A 19,804-nucleotide genomic window follows, 5' to 3' on the forward strand; every position below is an offset into this window, starting at 1 on the left:
ACTATTCAATGATATAAAATGTTTTAATCACGTTAAAGAAACGAGAGCGAATCATTGAAAACCAGTTTGTAAATGGGGAGAATTGAAGAAAACTGCAAAGTGTATTTCCATCTGTATGATAGAGAAGAGAAGATAAGTGAATCAGGACGGGTTCATCTAATCCTCATCGGACATTGCATTATACCTGCACTGAGAAGGAAGCACTTGTACATGTGCGAGGATTCGCCAGCCGTCTCTAATGTGTAAATTAAACAAAAGGCAGTCAGTCATACAAAAGCATCGGCAATCACATAATCATCTGTGTCACAACTAATGCAGATAATGCGTCCTCACTATGCTCAATGAAGCCGAAAAGAGTATAAAATGTGGTGCAAGCAGTGGGAAGCAGCAGCACAAAAGACCTGAAAGTTGCTTTGGTGAGAGCAGCACTTGGTCCATCTTCAGACATACACATCGCAGTAAGTACCATGCCTTACTAGAAGGTAAAGCAAAGCAAGGGGTGTACTGAAATATGTTATTTGGATAGTGCTATATTCTATATTATTATTATTTTATAATATTTTTTTATTATTTTATATTTATTTTTTATAATACTCATTTTATTACATATTGACTTTACAGATATTTTTATATATATTTTTTTTCCTATTTTCCAAAATTTACCAAACTACTAATATATATATATATATATATATATATATATATATATATATATATATATATATATATGGATTTAAACCGTAAAACCTATTTTACGTTAGTTATTTTTTATGTTTTATACTTTTTTATTTTGGATTTTTTTTTAATTTACTTCAATAATGTTGGTTTTAAAATGGACTCACTTTACATCAATTCTACTTATAATTAAATCAGGATATTTCCAAGTACAACCTTAAATTAAACTAAGACTATAAACCTATAAAGTTTCACTTAAATGGAATAAAATAAAAAATAAAATATATATAAATACTTATGCTTACTTTTAATCACCTTCTATCAATAAATTTCTTTCTTTTTTATGTAGATTGTGAGCCCCACATTATTAATTTTTATTATTATTTTGTATTTATAATACTCATTTTATTACAGGGGCTCACAGGGGCCCCTATCAGTATGTCTTTGGAATATGGGATGGAAATCCATGCAAACACAGGGACAACATACCAAACTCCTTGCAGATAGTTTTTTGCCCTTGGTGGGATTTGAACCCAGGACTCCAGCGCTGCAGGGCTGCAGTGCTAACCACTGAGCCACCGTGTGGGCCCTCTGTACAAGTAAAAAAAAGAATATTATAATAAATTGATAATCGTTTTATTTTTATATATTTTTTGTTTTTTTACATTTTTTTTATAAATGTTGTTTGTACAGTTTTAGCTAATAAAAAAATATTAGAATTTACAATAAATGTTTTAAGAGCGTAATGAAATTCTAATTTTGTTTCTGCCTTCCCAATCGAGTCTATTACTTCAGCATTTAGAAAATCACGTAAAAAATATTACATTTTTCTATACAATTTTTATTTCCTACTCGGCTAAAGATAATTCGAATTATACAAATATTTTAAAAATTACAAATTAAAAAAAAGTCAATTGTTGTAAAAAAAAAAATGAAATAAATAACATTCTACATCTTTTCCAGAAAATCATGAAAAGCGTTTACTATATGTTGGGGCTCCTTTTCATGTTACTTCAAGGAAGTTTCCAAAGTCCAATCCAGGAAACAGAAGGCAAATCCAGGTAAGTGCTAAGACTGTACTAGAAAAGGAATTCTCTTAAAACGTCTTATATATGGAAATACACATGAATAATAGACAACACCTTCATAGAAAATGAACCGACTTATTCATTCCATTACAAAAAGTTATGGGATTGATAAGATTTTTGAAACAATTCAATGTTTTGAAGTAAATCTAACTGTAAATCTTCAGAACTCCTAATGGTAGACTCTTCATACTGTGCGGACTCTTTCCAAGGTTTCCACTCTCTGCTTCTGAATTCCTTTATGAAGTGTGAGATGTAGTCTACATTATTTCCATTACGCTATATTAGAATTTTAAGAGACCTTAGCATAACTTTCCCCATTTTTTGTTAAGCTTATTAAGGTTTTTAAAAAAATTTCTATGCTAGGATGGGTTGTCATAAGAAAAAAGTGAGATTTGTGTCACTTACAGGGTCTTCTGGTACACCCAATAATTCTCAGAACTGATCAGAGCTGCTTCTTCACAAATTTACTTTAATGATGGACACTCTCTTGGTAAAAAAATTTTTTTACTAATACCAAGAAATTTTGTGTTCTGTGAAATGTTGGAGTCTGATATCCTAAATGTCAAACATTACCGATATAAAGTTAGGGTATTGCTTACAACTACAACAATCCTCTTTTAAAGGGGTTTTTAGCCCCTTAGGTGTTTTTTTTTTAACACTGATGACCTATCCCCATGAGCTGCATCATCCTACTCTATAGGTGTTACGTTGGGGTATTGCATCTATGCACCTATGACTTCTGGTTTCATTGCCTGCATTGGATTGCTTTGCCCTTGATCAATGTAGAGTTCATATGTTGGACCCCCAACTATGGATAGGTCATCAGTATAAAGAAAACTCCACCTGGTGTCCAGAAGACCCTTTCAATCATGGACAATTTTTTCATAGTTGATCTCATCAAAGACAATGAGGTCAGATTTGTTGTGAAAAGTGACAAAGAACCATAAATTGGGGGTTTTAGTATTATCTCAATGGATAGTGGAATGGAGAGAATTAGGAAGAAAAAAAATCCCATAGGTCAGATTATCTGTTTAATGGAAAAAACATGTGTACCATGTCCTATTCCTATACTGAATGTTCTGAACAGATGAAGTCATGTAAACCACATGTTCTTCGCCCCTGTAGACAAAGCATTTCTGAGAATTCTGTAGATCACTGCAGCATGGTAGCAATAGTCGGGAACGTTAGACCTGTATAACGGGAATCTATAAGGACAGTGGTAACGTCCGTTTAACATCCCAAAAATTAGCTCTTTTCCCGAATATAAAAAGCATCTAAAATATATTTTCCTCCTGCCTATCAAGTAAGAACAGCTCATGGAATATTAATATACATATTCATAATATTTGTAACAAAAATTATTCTAAGTATAATATGTAAACTAATTTATTGGAAATTTTTTTCCTTTGTGTTTTCTTCTACAACCTGTAGTCTTAGGAGTTAGGAGAGGATTGGTAGCTCATTGGTCTACCTGAATGAAGGTACCACACAAGGGCAGGGCTGACAACTTTATAAGACTGCTCATGTTACTGACCAACACTTTTATTCACGCCTCCATTTTTATATAAAAAAACCCATAACCCATAACATATATTAAAAAAGTAACTAACACTTTATACAGGACCTAAAAGTAACTTCACGCAAGTCCAAGCACCAGGTTCTACCAACAAAGGCATCCAAGGAATGACCACATAACCAAACGACTCCTTTATATTTTGGTTTTTGCCCGTGAAATATCACAAGGTGTTCAGTATGGCATACAGGTGTAGACCTCAGCGCAGTACCCCCCTCCCCCCCACAGGTTTTTGATAGATACTTACATCGCAAATTAAAAAATTGTATACGCAGATCAGTCAAAGCTGCAAGGACTGAAGCACTAGATGATTCAGATCACCACAATGAAGTTAAACGTCACTCACAAGGCACATTTACTAGTGATTACAGCAAGTACCTAGACTCCAGGCGGGCTCAAGACTTTGTCCAGTGGTTAATGAACTCAAAAAGGAGCGGGTAAGAAATCCGGAGTCCACGTAGTTTACCCTTTGTTTTAGATAACCCAAATACGAGTCCGTACCCTTGAGTAGTTTTGTATGTTTTTGCCACTCTTCGTCAGTCCTGTTTGTCCACTCAACCTCACCATCAATGTCCAGAAACCCCAACTGTGTCTTCTTGTTTGATTATTTGTCCTTTGTAAACAGTAGTTTTTGTGGTGTTACGTACAATGTCATGATACACTGAAGATATCTCAGCTTGTCCTTCCTTACCTTCCTTCTTCAATTGAGATACCCCGAGATGAGTGAAATCAAAGAAATTTGAGTAATGCAAAAGTTGTTTTTTTTCAAAGATGGTCATTTTGAGATACCTTGAACTAAGAGGAAAGGTAAGGAGGGGCCACATATGTACACGATATTTCGGTGGTAAGATTTTCAATCCATTCTACTAGCATTGAATCTGTTGAGTCCTAAAATCTATCAGCAATAGTAATCTTAAAGTGGGTTTCCATAAGCATTTAAATTTGGGGGAAGAGAAAGATTGAGACTCTGGTGAGATTGAGGTTCTGGTGTGAGCCAAGGTGATACCACAATATAAATGCCTCAGATATTGAGACTGAGATAGACTGGGAGTAACTGGGCTTTAAACTCACTACATGCACCATTTGTCATTTTATTAATGGCAATTAAAAGTTATAGTTTAGGCAAATTATGTTGTATTTAAATTTTCAGACAATTGAAGATTAAACATTTTTGCAAATATCAATAATTTGAAATTTTGCAGAGTTTTATCGATTTTCTCTAACCATCTTGGTAGTGCCATCTGTTGTCTTGACGTGTTTTCATAGGATATGACTATGTATGTGGGAACTTTCTGTGGTCTAGAACTTGTCAATCGATTCTAGATTTTAAGGACACGTTGATCCAGGGTTTTTATACTGACTGCCAGATTGGAGTCGTGAACGATTTTTTCCCCTGTAATGGGGCAATTGGCACGAACCTCTTGGGGTTTTTTTGCCTTCCCCTGGATCAACACTGTAGGGGATTGTAGGGTTAAAGGTTGGACTTGATGGACTGATGTCTTCATCCAACCTCATCTACTTTGTAACTCAGCCATGATTTCTTATTGTGGACAAAACTCTGCATAAATTTTGATTACTTATATTTGCAAAAATATTTCCTCTTAATTGTCTACAGATTTATATCTGGTTATGTTTATGGGAAACCCCTTTAACTACAAAGTTTTTTTCTTTCTGGAACAATTGCTTAGTTGGTCTCTTTTAGGCTGCAGTTGATATTGCCCATTATGGTAAGTAAGTATACCCTGTGGTACAGTAGAAATCACCCCTTGAAAATATAGTTTTTCTGAAAAAAATTTAATCTAACAAGTAAAGAATAAACCACAAATTTTCAAAATTTATTTATGGATGACTTCAACCTATGAGAGAATGTAAGAGTAACCTTTAAAGAATGAGATGCTACATTTCCCTTTTGCACAATCCAAGCACTTGGTTAGTTATCAACAAACCTTAATCACTATAATTACCTGCTAATATAACTAGTTTATGGCATCTGGAATGAGAGAGAAGCTGGTAATGTTTATGGGATGTGTAAAGTTCATAAAACTTGCGATATCCTTCCAGTACGAAGCATGTGATGACCATCCTTTAGAACAGTCCTGCCAGATAGATCCAGTCATTTATGAGCCATTGACTATACCCAGTACTATCTCATCACATCAAATACATATTATTTAAAGAGTTGTTTGTGGTCTTTTTTCCAAAGATAGTGCCACTCTTCTGCATGGACCATGCTGGACCAAAAAGACCAGAGTTCGTTCACTAGAACTTTGATAGTCCATGGAACTTGGCTATGGGTTCACCAGAAGACCTTTAAAGTATGAATAGTCTACTAGTCTCAACCTGACTGTGGATTCTTGGTCTAGGAACAATCAAAGCAGTCAACAAATGTGTCTAGACGACTATAGAGTTAAAAATACTATACGTGTTCTTACACCAAGTATCTTTGAGGGAGGGTTAAGAGTGGAAGTTCTATAGGTGTTACCCCACCAGTTGGATTGAAGTCTTGGCTTTATAACCTGAATTTGTATTTGTTGCCTTTTGCCTAACTTGGTAAATCTGGGATCTTCAGTTTAAGCAAAGGACTGTCTATAAAACTTGACTCTCGATAGTTCTATGACCTGGATCAGGGACGTACATGAAGGTGATAGGGTCCATACTGAAGATTAGAATAAGGTCTTCTTCTGCTACTAGTTAGTATAACCTGAGACTTCTATTTGTCCTATCTCTGGAACATTTTTGTAGGGCTTACTCTCCAATCCATTACTAACTTTGGAGAGGAGACATCTGCACAGGTTCTTATCACCCTATGGTATATACATTTAGGCTTCGGAACTAAGCTCTTATTATTACATGTTTTTTTGAGAAATCTCTCTTTAATATATTGTGTTGAGTGTTTTTTGTTGACCATCCTAGGCGAGTAGTAAAACTTTCACTCTTCCATTTGGTTTTGTAGAGGATTGTCAAGACGTAATGTTCAGTTTGAAAGGCATGCGGAAGGAACCTATACCAATGACGTAACCCAATTCTTGGAAGAAAAGGCAGCCAAAGAATTTATTGATTGGTTGATAAAAGGAAAACCAAAGAAACAGTAAGAATAATATTCAGCGTCCATGACTCATTAAGATTTCTTTCAATTTCAATTTCCAGTCGGCTACTTAGAACCCATGAAAATTTTCATTTCCACTTTTCATTTTTCTAAATTCTGGACCCTAAAATACAAGTTTCTTTATAATAAATAGTATATTAATTTATTGCCTCCTTCCTTAAATCCAATTATTTCTTAGTGTTTCAAATATCTATACAAGGAGGGCCAAACTTCACATAAGCTTCTGGGTGGAAACATAGATATAGAATACATAGTCCAAAAGAAATTCCCTTTATGCCTATCTTTACTGTTTTTTTAACAATCGTAATTCCTCAGCCCCCAAAAAATTACATTTTAAAAAAGTTGCTACATTGAAATTTTTCAAATATTTTCCAAATTAAAGGCATTTTTTATTGTCCAGGAGACTCTCAAGGCACGCAGAGGGAACTTTCACTAGTGATATGACCAGCTTTTTGGAAGAAAAAGCAGCCAAAGAATTTGTTGATTGGTTAATTAAAGGAAGACCAAAGAGAAAGTAAGAATTTAAGATTTTTTTTTTCACGTAATATACACAGAATACTTTACATGAATGATGGCTTACTAGCATTATATCATTACTTTTATCTGTATGCTTTAAAGATAAAAAGAGGAATGGACAAATAGATTATAGCCAAAAATATAGGACAATATTACAAGTTATCGTTATTGGAGCAAGATTAGCTTAACCCCCAGATATAGATAAAGGTATGGTAAAAGAAAGTAAAGGAAGGAACGCGAAAATAGTATTTCAAAAAGTTGGTTCGTTTTCCAAGACTTGGAATTATATGCAGTAACATGAATTAAATTTTTTTTTACATATGACAGACATTACAGTAGGTGCCCCCTTTAAGAAACAAACAACAAACTTATTTCTGGGGATCTTTATCTATATATTTAAGAATGTAGACTTAGCCCGAAGAAACTTGTATTTTTGTTCCGTTACAGTCTGTAAATTATTATCCTGATGAGTATTTGGCAATGTATTCTATGATTTTGCTGTTTTTGATTATTTTAATGGCTTTTTGATGACGCGTTTATTTCTATTTTTAGTTTCGCAGACGTTTCTGATGCAGATGACATGGACAGAAGACACGCCGATGGCAGTTTTACTAGTGACTTCAACAAAGCCCTTGATATTAAGGCTGCTCAAGAGTTTTTGGATTGGATCATCAACACCCCAGTTAAGGAAAGGTAACTCATGGAGACAATTATACAGAATCCACATTGTAACATTATTTACTCTATAATTAACATAAAAAAATAATAAGTTCAACTTTTTAACTTTGTGTTTGATAAAAAATTGGTCAAGACAACTGATCATACTCTGTCTATTTCTTTAAAATTGACTAGAACCCCATTTCTTGCAATGGAAAAATGACTATTTTGACATACATGTGGAAAAAGCAGCCTCAGTTTTTAGATTTCAAGATTCAGCTATATCAGGGTTTAGACCAATGGATGAGAAATGTACATGTACAGCCACCACTCCATTGGCTTGTAGAACTGGGGTTGGTCAACTCTGTTTTCATGATAGTGTTCAGTCCCTGTTTATTACATATCTTGTATGATAATATTTGACCCACTGGGCTGTTCCTGACCTTTAGGTTAGGGGTAAATGTCAAGTTTGGCCTCGACGACCATTGTGCCACCAAAGAACACTATTTTGCCTTTAGACTCTTTCACTCATGTTAATAAATTGTGTAGCATTGCGACCCCAAGGGTGGCAGGACCATGACTTCTGGTCGCAAAGGTTGAAATGCTCAACTATTTTGCAACAGTCGCACCACCCTCAGGTCACATTAAGACTCTATTCATTAACCTGAATGATGGACACCCAGGGCAACATGGTGATCTTCAGTCACACAACAAGAGTCACCATTTTAAGAACCAGATGTACTTCCATCTACAAAGCCAAAAATGTAAGATTTAATTTGTCTACTAAGAGAACTCTTTTTGGAAACAAAGTTTCCTGTAGTTCTTTGGGATGTTCTGCCCCTGTAGTTATAATAGAGATGTCTTCTCATGTGGCAGAGATGTCTTTGGACCTCCTTATTCTCCACTGACTGGATGCTACTGCTATATCTGAACCCACCAACATATCTGATATCCATTTCGATAAGAACATATTTTGCTATATTTGTAGAGATTACAGGTATAGACTATTCAGCAAATATTCCTAGTATTATTGTACTTATGTACTTATGTGATAACACAATGTCACTTGTGTGACCTTTATATGGCACAGCATAGTGCAAAGAACATAACGGGAGCCAATGACATTATTGTAGCAACAAGGGGTTGTCTTACACAATATCTGTTCCTAGGAATCATATAATTGTATCAGTCACTTACTGGATTGTTTAAAGGAGAACTCTGGCCTTGTCCTGCCGGTATTAAAATAAATATTTCTGGACCATTTCTTCTCCTTTCTACAATTCGGAAGTTCCTCTGTTAGGCTACATGCACCCAACTAACCATAAAAATGGATGAAGTGGTCCATCCAAGGGGTAGATGTTTTTATGGATCCATCAAGAGACAAAAATAGGGCAAGTCCGATTTTATCACAATGCATTAAAACGGACTAAACCAAATTTCAAAGCAGTAGCTCCATTGGATTCAAAGGGTTGACTTTATTAACCCATCTCCACCCATTTTCTGGCAAAGATGGGTGTTAATGTGGGGCATCTTTGGCCTATGGTCCTTTCTTGTACCAAAGATGCACCACATTCTTCATTTTATGTCATTTTATGTCTTGCTCATCACTTTTTTGAAAAAAATGGGTTTCGCTGGATGGCCCGTGAACATTTATCACATCTCTCACCAAAAAATTGGAGCCATGACGGTTCGTGCGAACAAACTACAGAATGAATAGAAAATCTGGAGATTTTAGAGGAATTGTTCATCATGACCCCTCTTTCTTTGTCTTTAAGGGATTTGCTGGATGAACAATAGGAAAACTGAAGATCTTCAACAAGGAACCGCCCGGCCGTCACTTGAAAATGATGAATTTGTGTTGTGTAAATTGAAGCAGGTGTATCATAAAGCCATACAGTATAGCTTTGCATGCAAAGTCAATGAAACTTACAATAGTGTTTTCTTGTTGGGGAATGACACTTTGAGCAGATTCTACTAAAAAAAATACACGTCAACCATAAAAGGTTTAACACTTTCAGCAATGGCTGGACTAGTATTGTACTAAGCACAGATGCTTTGGCTGTCCTTCCAGAACTGTCAGGGCTTAAATCCAAAAGTGCCATTTTCGTGTCCAATTATTTCAAGAAAAAAAAAAAAAGATGAAAAAACCAAAAAAAATATATAGTTCTGAAAAAATATAACTTGTTTAAATGAAAAAAGATATAACTTATTTTTCTATGAAGATAAACTGTACATAGAACTTACTCCAATCGTGTCAGGAAAGGGTTACCCTGTTGGAAATGTTTATTACGGAAGTGATAAAGCTTCTGAGATATTAACTAGCAGCCTTAAATAAAGTTTTTCAAGCGTCATCTTATTGTTTATGGATTTGTAATTCTCTGCAAACAACTGAGGACACACGTTGGGGAAAAAAAATGGTATTTGTGTTGCAAAATTTTCTGCAGTCAGGGGCAGAAGGGAGAAGTCTAAGAAGGTTCTTATAGATTTCCCAGTCATTTTGCAACCACTCTTGGCTTTGGCTCCAAAAAAATCACAGCAAAAAACTCTACAACAAATGAGATTTCCAGTAATGACATCAGCCATCCATGTTCCAAGAGTTGAGTCGATCCCTTGTACAGGAGCTCCTTCGTATCCCATCACACGGGTTATTCAAGTCTGTTTTGGTTCACCCGACAGATTAAGATGAAGCCCCTCTTGGGTTTCAAGGCAGTCCAGTGTACAACATCTTGTCATCTCAACTTTTTTCTGTTGATAAACCCATATTCCGTCACTGGGTCCAACTATTGATGCCTGTTTTACTGCATTCAACTTCCTTATCCTCTATCGACAAACAATGGTCTTCTACTCTGCTGCTGTCTTGACCTTTCTTCTCCACTCCTCCAATGAAGAGACCAAAACCTCTGCCCCTGGACTCTCTCCTCCAACACTTGCAAAGATCCCTCCTGAACTTTTGTCTGGGACAGAGTTCTTTTATCACATTACTTGGTTCTTCTTGGCTTACTCCACCACTGTCCTCACCCATAGAGTCCTGATGACTATTCCATTTGTAGGGTGGTGTCGCACAAGTAGTTCCTCTTTTAGAAGACTAGATTGTTTAACTTTACTAAACACAACTGCAAACACATTGGTGCAGGATCATAGCTGTTACTATCACATTTAGGGCCCGTTCAGATTCCTCTCCGTTTTCTGGCTTTCACTTGATGACTAGCCCCAGATAGATGGCCATAGTCAAGAAATTGTCTCACACCACCTCAAAACCAGAAACAAACTCCAAAAGGTGAACATACCCAAAAATGTCTCAATCCAAACTGTAATGGTACAGTCACACACAGGGAGGCGCTATTACTTAAATGTTTAGCATAAATAGAATATTCCAAAGAACAGTGATTTTGTAAGTGTCAGAGAAGTCGATATATGGAGGGCAACAGAGGACAACCGGCCTAGGGCCTCTAAAGAGATCCATTACTGGGGATGACCATCCATTCCCCATGACACTAGTGGCAGCCTCATGTATCTAACTCGTGAATCCATTCCCAAAACCACATAAAAGTCAATTGAAAAGGGCCGTGCCACTTTATAAAATGCTTTTTTTAATACACCAATGTAAAACCCGCCTGCACCTCGCTCAAAAAAGTGGGAAGATGGTTTGCAAATTGTTGACCAAGATATTTGCCAGAGGCTTATAATCGAGATTAAGCAATGATATCGGCCCTTAGGATTGGACCAACAAAGGTTCTTTATCTGGCTTTGGCAATACTGCCATCCGGGACTCAGCAAATCTGTGAATCTCCCCTCCAAATATAGTATTACACAAATGAGTGAGGAAAGGGACCAACTAATATTTGGAGGAGTAACCACCTGGGCCCGTTGATTTACCATTGGATGTAACAGTAATTACCTGAAGGACCTTCTTTCAGTCCAGGAAGGTCCTACGAGAGTGTAGGTAAAGCCACAGAGTCCAGAAAAGAGTCACTATCCGCAGGATTGCAGGGATCAGCTCTATAATATATCCTCATACAATTTATTAAACAAGTAATGCATCTCTGGTCAGTGGTGACTGAATCCGTCTCCGGATCCTGTAAAGACAAGACGGACCTGGACTAATATGGGGAATAATTTTTTTTACACAGCAGCCTATTTTTTTTGCACAGTACTGTAGATACTTCTATGTGTGCCTGTCTGCTTTAACAACATATAGTTAACTTGACACTACACAGTTAATGGCCATTGAATTGATAAAATCGACATCCTGGTGAGAATAGGAACAGGATCCAGCTACAGACATTAACTTGATAATCTCCTCATGTCTTTGTTTCTTTTGTTTCTGATTCTTTGACTTCCCGGTCCTGGATTTTCTCCCCTGCATTGTATAGGAGGAGAGCAGTCCCATCTGGTCCTTGGTGGGTGACAGTGCCAATGGTTCCTCTGCCCCATAAGAAGACATCGCTGATATAAATGCCACTTGGTGGGGGGGTTGCATTGGAGCTTTATTTATAGGCTGAGTATCCAGAGAGCTTTTCCCATCCTAAAAGTTATCAGTACTAACCATCGGCGCACAGCACAAGTTATTTTCTATCTTTGTTCTGTCCCTACTTGACATTTATAGTCCACCCCACAGCACACGGCACCCAAGGGACACATCTTTATAAGTTGCCAACGTAACAAGCTGAGTTTTCTGGGTCATATGCTGATGGCTCATGATTGTTACATTCTTTCCACAAAGGGTGAAGCAGTTCACGACGGTCATCGCGGCAGCGTAGAAATACTGAGTAAACTTTCCCTGGTCGTGTCAGGATTATTCAGAACATAACATGTGATATTCATATAACAGATGACGTAGTAATGAAGGGGGGGGGGGGGCATCCAAACTCAGAGAGATGCTGTCCTGTTCATTGGCGTAACTAGCAAAGACTGGGCCCCCCAGCAAACTTTTGACTTAGTGCCCCCCCATGGCATAACACCCCCTTTCCTGGCCACCACACAGCATAACACCCCATTTACCTCCACAAAGTATAATGTCATGGCCCCTGCACACAACCTATTATTCCCCATAGTGGCCCCTGCACACGCTATTATGACCCATAGTGGCCTCAGCACACAGTATTATTCCCCATAGTGGCCCCTGCACACAGTATTATGCCCCATAGTGGCCCCTAAACACAGTATTATGCCCCATAGTGGACCACCCAGACCCCAGGGTATGATTGGAGACCCAGGGGAGGATACTAGCAGAAAAAAAACACTGTTACTTACCTCTCCTGGGCTCCAGTGCACTCCCCGCTACTTTCTGCCCTCTTCAATGTTGGTACAGATGTCACGTGAAACAGGCTTGCATCGCAATGCATAATGATGCTGGCTTGGCCCACGTGACGTCTGGGACGTCACAGAGCGCAGAAGAGGTAAGTAACAGTGTTTTTATGTTCCCTCAACTCCCCTGGCCCTCTGATGATTATACTTGACCATGTGAAAAGAGCCCAGAATATAATGATAGCAGTCTTTGTTAGGGTATGTGGGCCTGTGGCCTCACTTACCGAGCCCCTGCTCCTTCTCACAGCTGCCATGAGCAAGAGCGAGGATCAACAAGTAAAGAGCGCCCGTGACCTGCTTGGGGTTACTTTGGCAGGTAATGGCCTATTAAAAAATTTTTTTTTAAAAAAGCATCAGGGGCCCGACAAGCCCTCTAATGTCCTGGGCCCTGTGGCAGCGGAGAGGAAAGTAGTTCTTAAAGTACTTTTCTCTCTGCAGGACTGGTGCGGACACCACGCGGAAAACACACAGACCTCATTACAGTCTATGGTGTCCGTGTGCTTTCATTGCTCACCGCTTGTCAATGCGTTTGGTATTCCATTCGGGTTTCTGGAGCCAAAGCAAAGAGTGGATTGAGCAGAAAGGATTATAAGTAGAGATGAGCGAGTACTGTTCGGATCAGCCGATCCGAACAGCAAGCTTGCATAGAAATGAATGGACGTAGCCGGCACGCGGGGGGTTAAGCGGCCGGCCGCCGTCAAAGCGGAAGTACCAGGTGCTTCCATTCATTTCTATGGAGCGTGCTGTTCGGATCGGCTCATCTCTAATTATAAGCGATGTATAAGCTATATATTTCCCATTCCTTCTGTATCCACTCCTGGCTTTGGCTCAAAAAACGCAACAAAACCTGCAACATAAAAAGCAGCTTTTCTGCAACGTGAGGCCAAAGACAGTACTTTTTTTTTTGTACAAGCACGTGTATTTTTTTTTTTAGGTATATGTTTTGTGGAACAAATCCCTATGTCCACCCCCCTCAGGATACTGCCGCATGGGGTCCTTGGCGCAGCAGAGCTGCAACAAGTTCGGCGGCCCGGGGGGCTGGTTACAGGTATAGTCGCCTCCAAGTACAACATATGGCACCACCTTTAGGTAGGTTTATTCACTAAGTTACACACTAGCATTGGCTTCTCTTCATTGGTGGCCGCAATACTGACTATGAGCCAGAACCCAAACAAGGAAAAGCCTGAAGACTGCCATGTTCTAAGCAGCAGAACAGGTTTGAGGAGTTGGGCTGAACCTTGCAACAGGTGCTGTCTGAATCAATCATTGCTCTCATTTCAGCATGTTCCCAACGGAGTCTGCGGCAGAGCTGGTTTAGCTCCAAATTTTGGGTCAGAATGGCTTATACTCCACTCAACAGAGATCCCCTTGGCGAGTATGGTGAGTGAACCCAGAAAACTCCAGGGGTATTGAGCTGGTTTCCTTGTATTAGTCTGTGTTTATACTGATGCTTCTAGGTCAGGACTCTGCTTATGTTGCACAATGTCGGGACCTGAAGCAAACTCAGGAAAGACTTTTTTTTGTTTGTCGCAACTTGCATTGGATAGAAGCCCAAATAACAGGTCTAGCCTGTCATATGTACCAGCCCTGTGATGTGGATGGGATTAACCCACGGTGTGTGAATATCTATAGACTTATAAGCCCCATTGCAAAATCACTAACTCGATCTCATAGTTGCTGTGTGTCATTTATAGTTTTCTTATGGGGCAGAGCCATCTTTGGGTCCCGGATGTCAGGGCCCAGGCGTGCCTGCTACCTGTGCGCTCCCCTCTAGCTACATCCAGAATAAAGGTTCATTAGGGCCCCTTCACATGGAGTTTACGCTCTGTGTATACTGTCTACGCGCTGTGTATTCTGTACATTTTACACGTGTAAAAATAAAATAAAATGTAGTTAGCCATTGAGTTCAATGGCATTTTCGTATAACGCGTGCACGCAAAAAGACGCGCGTTATACTAACATGCCATTGAACTCAATGGCTAACTACATTTTATTTTATTTTTATACGTGTAAAATGTACAGAATTCATGGGGAAGTATAAGGGTATCTACACACGTAGGAATGGGGCCACATGGCAGTGGATCCTACCCTCAAATCTGCCTCTGATTGTTTTCAATGGAATACAGGGATGGACGTAGCTTGGCTCCTGCACAGGAAGCACACGGACCCCATTATAGTCTATGGGGTCTGTGTGCTTTCACTGCACATCACTTGCCAATGCGTTCAGTAGCTCATTTGGGGGGGTCCACCTGTGGACTCCCTGAACAAATTACCGAACACAGATGTGAACCAGGCCTTAGGCTTCACATTGTGGAAATGCTGCTTTTTTGTTGCAGATTTTACAGCGGTTTTTCAGCCAGGACCAGCTACAACAGTAATGGGAAATCTATAGCGAGCTTCTTATATTTCTCCCTTCTGCCAAATCCACTCCTGGTTTTGACTTAAGACTGCAACAAAATCTGCTCTAAAAGCACAACTTTTCTGTAATGTGTGCCTGAGCCTTGCAAGAAAGCCGCTTTTTTTGTTGCAGATTTTGCAGCATTTTTTTGAGCCTAAGCCAAAAGTGGCTACAAAAGGAATGGAAAATATATAGGAAACTTCTTACAGTTTTCCCTTCTGGCTAATCCACTCTTGGCTTTGGCTCAAAGACAAGCAGCAAAATCTGCAACAAAAAAGCTGCATTTTCACAATATGAGGCCTCAGCCTTAGGCCCCACGTTGCGGGCCTCAGAAAAATCTGCAGCGGGAAAAACTCCATCAGCAATGCATGGCAGTTTTTCCCGCAGCACTTTTTACAGAAAGTCTGCAGAGGTTTTCCATTATACCTATACGGAAATCGTCAGCGTTTGTAAAGGTATAACTCACATGCTGCAGCGAAACTGCGGCGTTTATGTCATGTTCGGCCCTGGCCTTAAGCAATTTTTTAAAAATGTCTTCAGTATTTGTCCAATTTTGTCACGCAGCTTTTTGAGCCAAAACCAAAGTGAATTCAAAAGGGATAAAAAATCTTAAGTAATGATGTCTACTTCTTCTTCGTGCTGGCTCAAAAACTGCAGTAATGTTTTTCCAAAAACTGCACTGTGTGAAAGTATGTCAACCGCAAAGGTTGAAAGTCGGGGCCAGGTGCCTGGAAATCACAGCTGAAAACCACGGCGAAAAACAACTGTTTTGTTCAGAGGTGGATATATCAAAGTGCACATAAGCGTGTATGCGTCACCTGGTCATGGATGGCACATGGATGGTATTTGTGTGCTGCCTGTGCCTCCATGGCACCATTCACTGAGGTCGGTGAGCTCGGGCTGTAAGGGTCTGTTCACACAGAGTTTTTTTTGTCAGCAAAATCCACCTCAAAATCCGTTGCCAAAAACGGCCATTGACTTCAATGGGAGCCACTCGCTGCTTTTTTCCGCTAGCTAGTAGTAGAAAAAAAGAAGCGAGCTGCCCTATCTTGTGGCTGACTCAGTTACAGCGCGAGGCTCCCTCCCGATTAGGCCCATTCTTTGTGCCTAAACCAGACTGTAATGGCGTGACGGTATGCCAGTGCTGCAGCTAGCCGCGCGGAATGTTCACACGCGGAATGCAAATTCCGCCGTGTGAACATACCCTAAAACAGGCAGGATCTATTTCCTCTAGGCTCATGGCCCCATACCCGAGACATTGAAAATACACAGTCGTGTATATATGGCCACAGAAATGAGTGGTACAGCTCACCGACAATACATATGGTCATGTGCATGAGGCTTTAGGCTAAGGCCACACTTTGCAGCAATGCAGCAGTTAATATGATGTGAGCGACTCCTCGTAACTTAGGTGCAGTGCAGAGTCCATGTGCCAAAACATAAATCTATACTAGCGCCTTTCTACTGAACATTTATGGCATAAATCTGGCGTTAAGTGATGATAAACTTGCCAAGGCTGATAGTCCTGTCCCACCATGCCCCTTATGAGGAATGTGTCGTGCATGGGGGGAAAATACTCCAAAAAGTACAAAATTTGTACAATATTCCTACTTGTGCAAAACATCTGTGACCGGTTACTCAGCTCGTGCACTAGTTTCCTGGCACACAACCGTGATCAGTCCGCTCCTGTGTCATTAGACTGACCCGCAAATTTGCACCAAAAGCCACAATAAAAGCTAAACTGTTGTGACACCAAAATTGCAGAAAAATACATAAGTGAGTGGCAGCAGATGTGGCCGAAGACCTCACCACATGACTAGACATCAGAGAACGGAGACAATGAAGCTGGTCAGGGACTGGAACTGGAGTAAGGGTGGCTGTAAGGTGGAGAGTGTGACTTATAGTTTTACACCACCCCCAGAACAAATGCACTGCAGCCACGAGACCCTTCCACCTTCTAAACTATAAGATCTCATTGTCCATTACTCCGACCTCAGTCCTCAATTTAATCTGTAACTTGCAAGTTCATTCTAAACTTTAGGCCCATGAAAGGAGCGGAGTTGGAAATATAACGTAATCGGCTGTCCGGCCAAGTGGCATTGTGTTTTACTGTGCTGGGAAGGAAGGATTCGAGGTTTAACCCCAATGTTGCCAGAAACCATTACACTAAATGGAAGCGTTCCCTGTTCAGCTCAGACCAAATAGAATTCAATAGTATTAATAAATATATATATATATATATATATATATATATATATATATATTCTATGGTTATTTTTTTTGTTTTTTAGCATGATGATGTATTTCCTGGCATACTGAGTCATAGGCAAGAGTAAGGTTTACAACATGATATTTATACAAAAAATGGCGGACATGTTACGTGAGTGGGTTACAGTCAAGTTACATTGAAATCCCTTCGAGCAAAGTTGCTTGCATCTGGCAACCCATGACCAAAAATTTAGGATTTCTTGACTCTGTTGAATGTCACAATGGCATTCATTACATCTTCGTGTCACCGTTTACTATAGGGGTAAGGCCGCCTCAGGTTCCGGTCCAAAATACGGGTAGCCGCGACTGAATGCTGGTGCACTGCACCGGCATCCAGTCGTGCACTCCGCTCCAGCTTAGGGCCAATGAATGGGCCTAGTTGGGAGGAGGGAGTGTCTTCGGGCTGAAACGGCCTGAGGAAGGAGCATCTGGCTCATGAAGAACTGCCCGGCTCCCACTGATTTCAATGGGAGCCATCTTTTTGGTCAGGATTTTGAGGCTGATACGGACCTAAAAACCCAGTGTGAACTTACCCTTACAGCGCGCGGGGTTTCGTCTACTTCAATGAACACATTAATCCGATAGCATCAAACCTCCTCCAGACTGGTACATGTAACATTGTCCGAATATATCATAGTCAGAGTCAAATTTTTGTTGTCACATTTTTAATTTTCCTCCTAATTTGTGGTTTGCACAACTTCCTTCCGTCAGTTTACTTGGTGACCACATCCCATGAACAGGCGGTTAACGTTCCCTGCACTCTGATATCTGTCACCCCTCCCCCTCCCCCAACCCAATGTGGGTGCAATATATAGAAATCCTTGCAGTGGTCTTGTTGAGGGCTTTGGGGTGAGCACATCCCGTGCACCACCTGTAGTTATACCCCGGATTATACTAACATTGCAAGTGGAATAAGAGGATTATGTACATTTTATGGACAATATTCTGGATGGTTAGTTGAGATGGAAAACAGAAGTTAAGTTTCCACCCTTGACGCTTTGCCAGCTGCTTTATGAACGAACATGACGACGTGCCAGGAGTTGGAGGTGGAGGAACAGGGTATCCTGAAATTGTCATCTGATCACAGCGTAGAAGGGTTTGTTATTTTAAAGAAATTGTTCACGCAGACACTTGTGGGAGTCCTGGACACGAGACGTTGTGAGCGGCGGAGGATCGGGGAGGTGAGTATATTAACTATAGTTTTACAGCCTGGTCAGCTAATATGGTTGTAAATAATATTGGCTCAACTGCCAAACCCTCCGATGAATTCAAAGGGAGTCTGTCAGCAGGAAAATTGGGATCAGATTTCGACACTTTCCATAGGTACCTTTCTTATTCTGCATTGCAGCTCCATTTACATGAAAATCAGGATTCTATTCTTATGCAAATTAACTGAATAGGCCTTTAGGGTCGTGACCTCTCCTGCTGGGTCTTCGCTCTCCGCTCTAGATAATGGCCCCTCGGTACTGCCCACCTCTTTCCCTTTCCCCCCATTGTTTGAGTGACATCTCCCACTTTATCACACTTTGTCTGGAGAAAGGGACCATCTATCTAGAGCACCCCCGTAGTAGAGGACTCACCCCTAAAGCCCTTTTCAGATAATTTGCATACGTATAAGAATCAAATTTTCAAGAAAATGGAGCCTCAATGCAGAATAAGAAAGACATCATTGGAAAATGTAGAAGCCGCCTACAAGGTGCTGTCATTAGTTTAGGATCAAATTTTCTTTTGACAGATTCCCTTTAAACATTAGTCTGATCAGCAAGCAACTCTAAGATGCTTGCTTGGCTGAATAGGTTTGCAAATTTTCCATCCTATTCAGTAGTGAGGTGGGAGATATAGAATTAAGCAATGTACACACTACCCATCTCGCTGGTGACTACTGGTCGGCTGCAAATCTGAATTAGCTGCGGCCTGAAAGGTGAATGGTGGGGTAGTGAGCCAAAACTGAATAGCTGATCGTGTAATGCACAGATGGGCCAGAGCCGGAGCTGATCGTACAGGCGTCCCTTTGTTCTGCCATTTAGGGGGGTCCAGGGTGGGGAACTCTCTTTGACAGCTGTTTGTGTTAAAGGTGCAAATAAACCAAGTCTGTCCTTCTCAGACTTCCCCTTTAAAGATCGATCATATACCCGATCTCCTTCTTATGTGCTGTGTCTGGTATCGCACATTAATGCTGAGGCCACACATTACGGAAAAATTCAGTTTTGGTTTTT

The 19,804-nt window shown here is 39.9% G+C and overlaps 2 protein-coding genes across 5 annotated transcripts in view; both read left to right on the forward strand.

Moving 5' to 3' along the window:
* Window positions 1–400: 400 nt before the first annotated feature.
* Window positions 401–9,957, forward strand: GCG (glucagon). Of its 4 annotated transcripts, XM_075284248.1 has the most exons (7): window positions 401–458; window positions 1,639–1,736; window positions 3,612–3,773; window positions 6,290–6,424; window positions 6,843–6,956; window positions 7,511–7,651; window positions 9,391–9,957. In XM_075284248.1, the coding sequence occupies exons 2-7, from the start codon at window positions 1,645–1,647 to the stop codon at window positions 9,410–9,412; spliced, it is 666 nt and encodes a 221-aa protein (XP_075140349.1). In that variant the 5' UTR covers window positions 401–458; window positions 1,639–1,644; the 3' UTR covers window positions 9,413–9,957. The 4 variants fall into 4 exon arrangements, with proteins under 4 accessions (XP_075140349.1, XP_075140350.1, XP_075140352.1 ...); XM_075284249.1 differs by lacking the exon at window positions 6,843–6,956; XM_075284251.1 differs by lacking the exon at window positions 3,612–3,773.
* Window positions 9,958–14,252: 4,295 nt separating this feature from the next.
* Window positions 14,253–19,804, forward strand: part of LOC142216435 (dipeptidyl peptidase 4-like) — a 47,636-nt gene continuing 42,084 nt past the window's right edge. The window contains exon 1 of the mRNA XM_075284246.1: window positions 14,253–14,302. Within this exon, the coding sequence (XP_075140347.1) occupies window positions 14,260–14,302 (43 nt within the window). The 5' untranslated portion in view covers window positions 14,253–14,259. The remainder of the gene's footprint in view (window positions 14,303–19,804) is intronic.

This window comes from Leptodactylus fuscus, chromosome 8 (assembly GCF_031893055.1).
Source record: "Leptodactylus fuscus isolate aLepFus1 chromosome 8, aLepFus1.hap2, whole genome shotgun sequence".
Lineage (NCBI taxonomy): Eukaryota > Metazoa > Chordata > Amphibia > Anura > Leptodactylidae > Leptodactylus > Leptodactylus fuscus.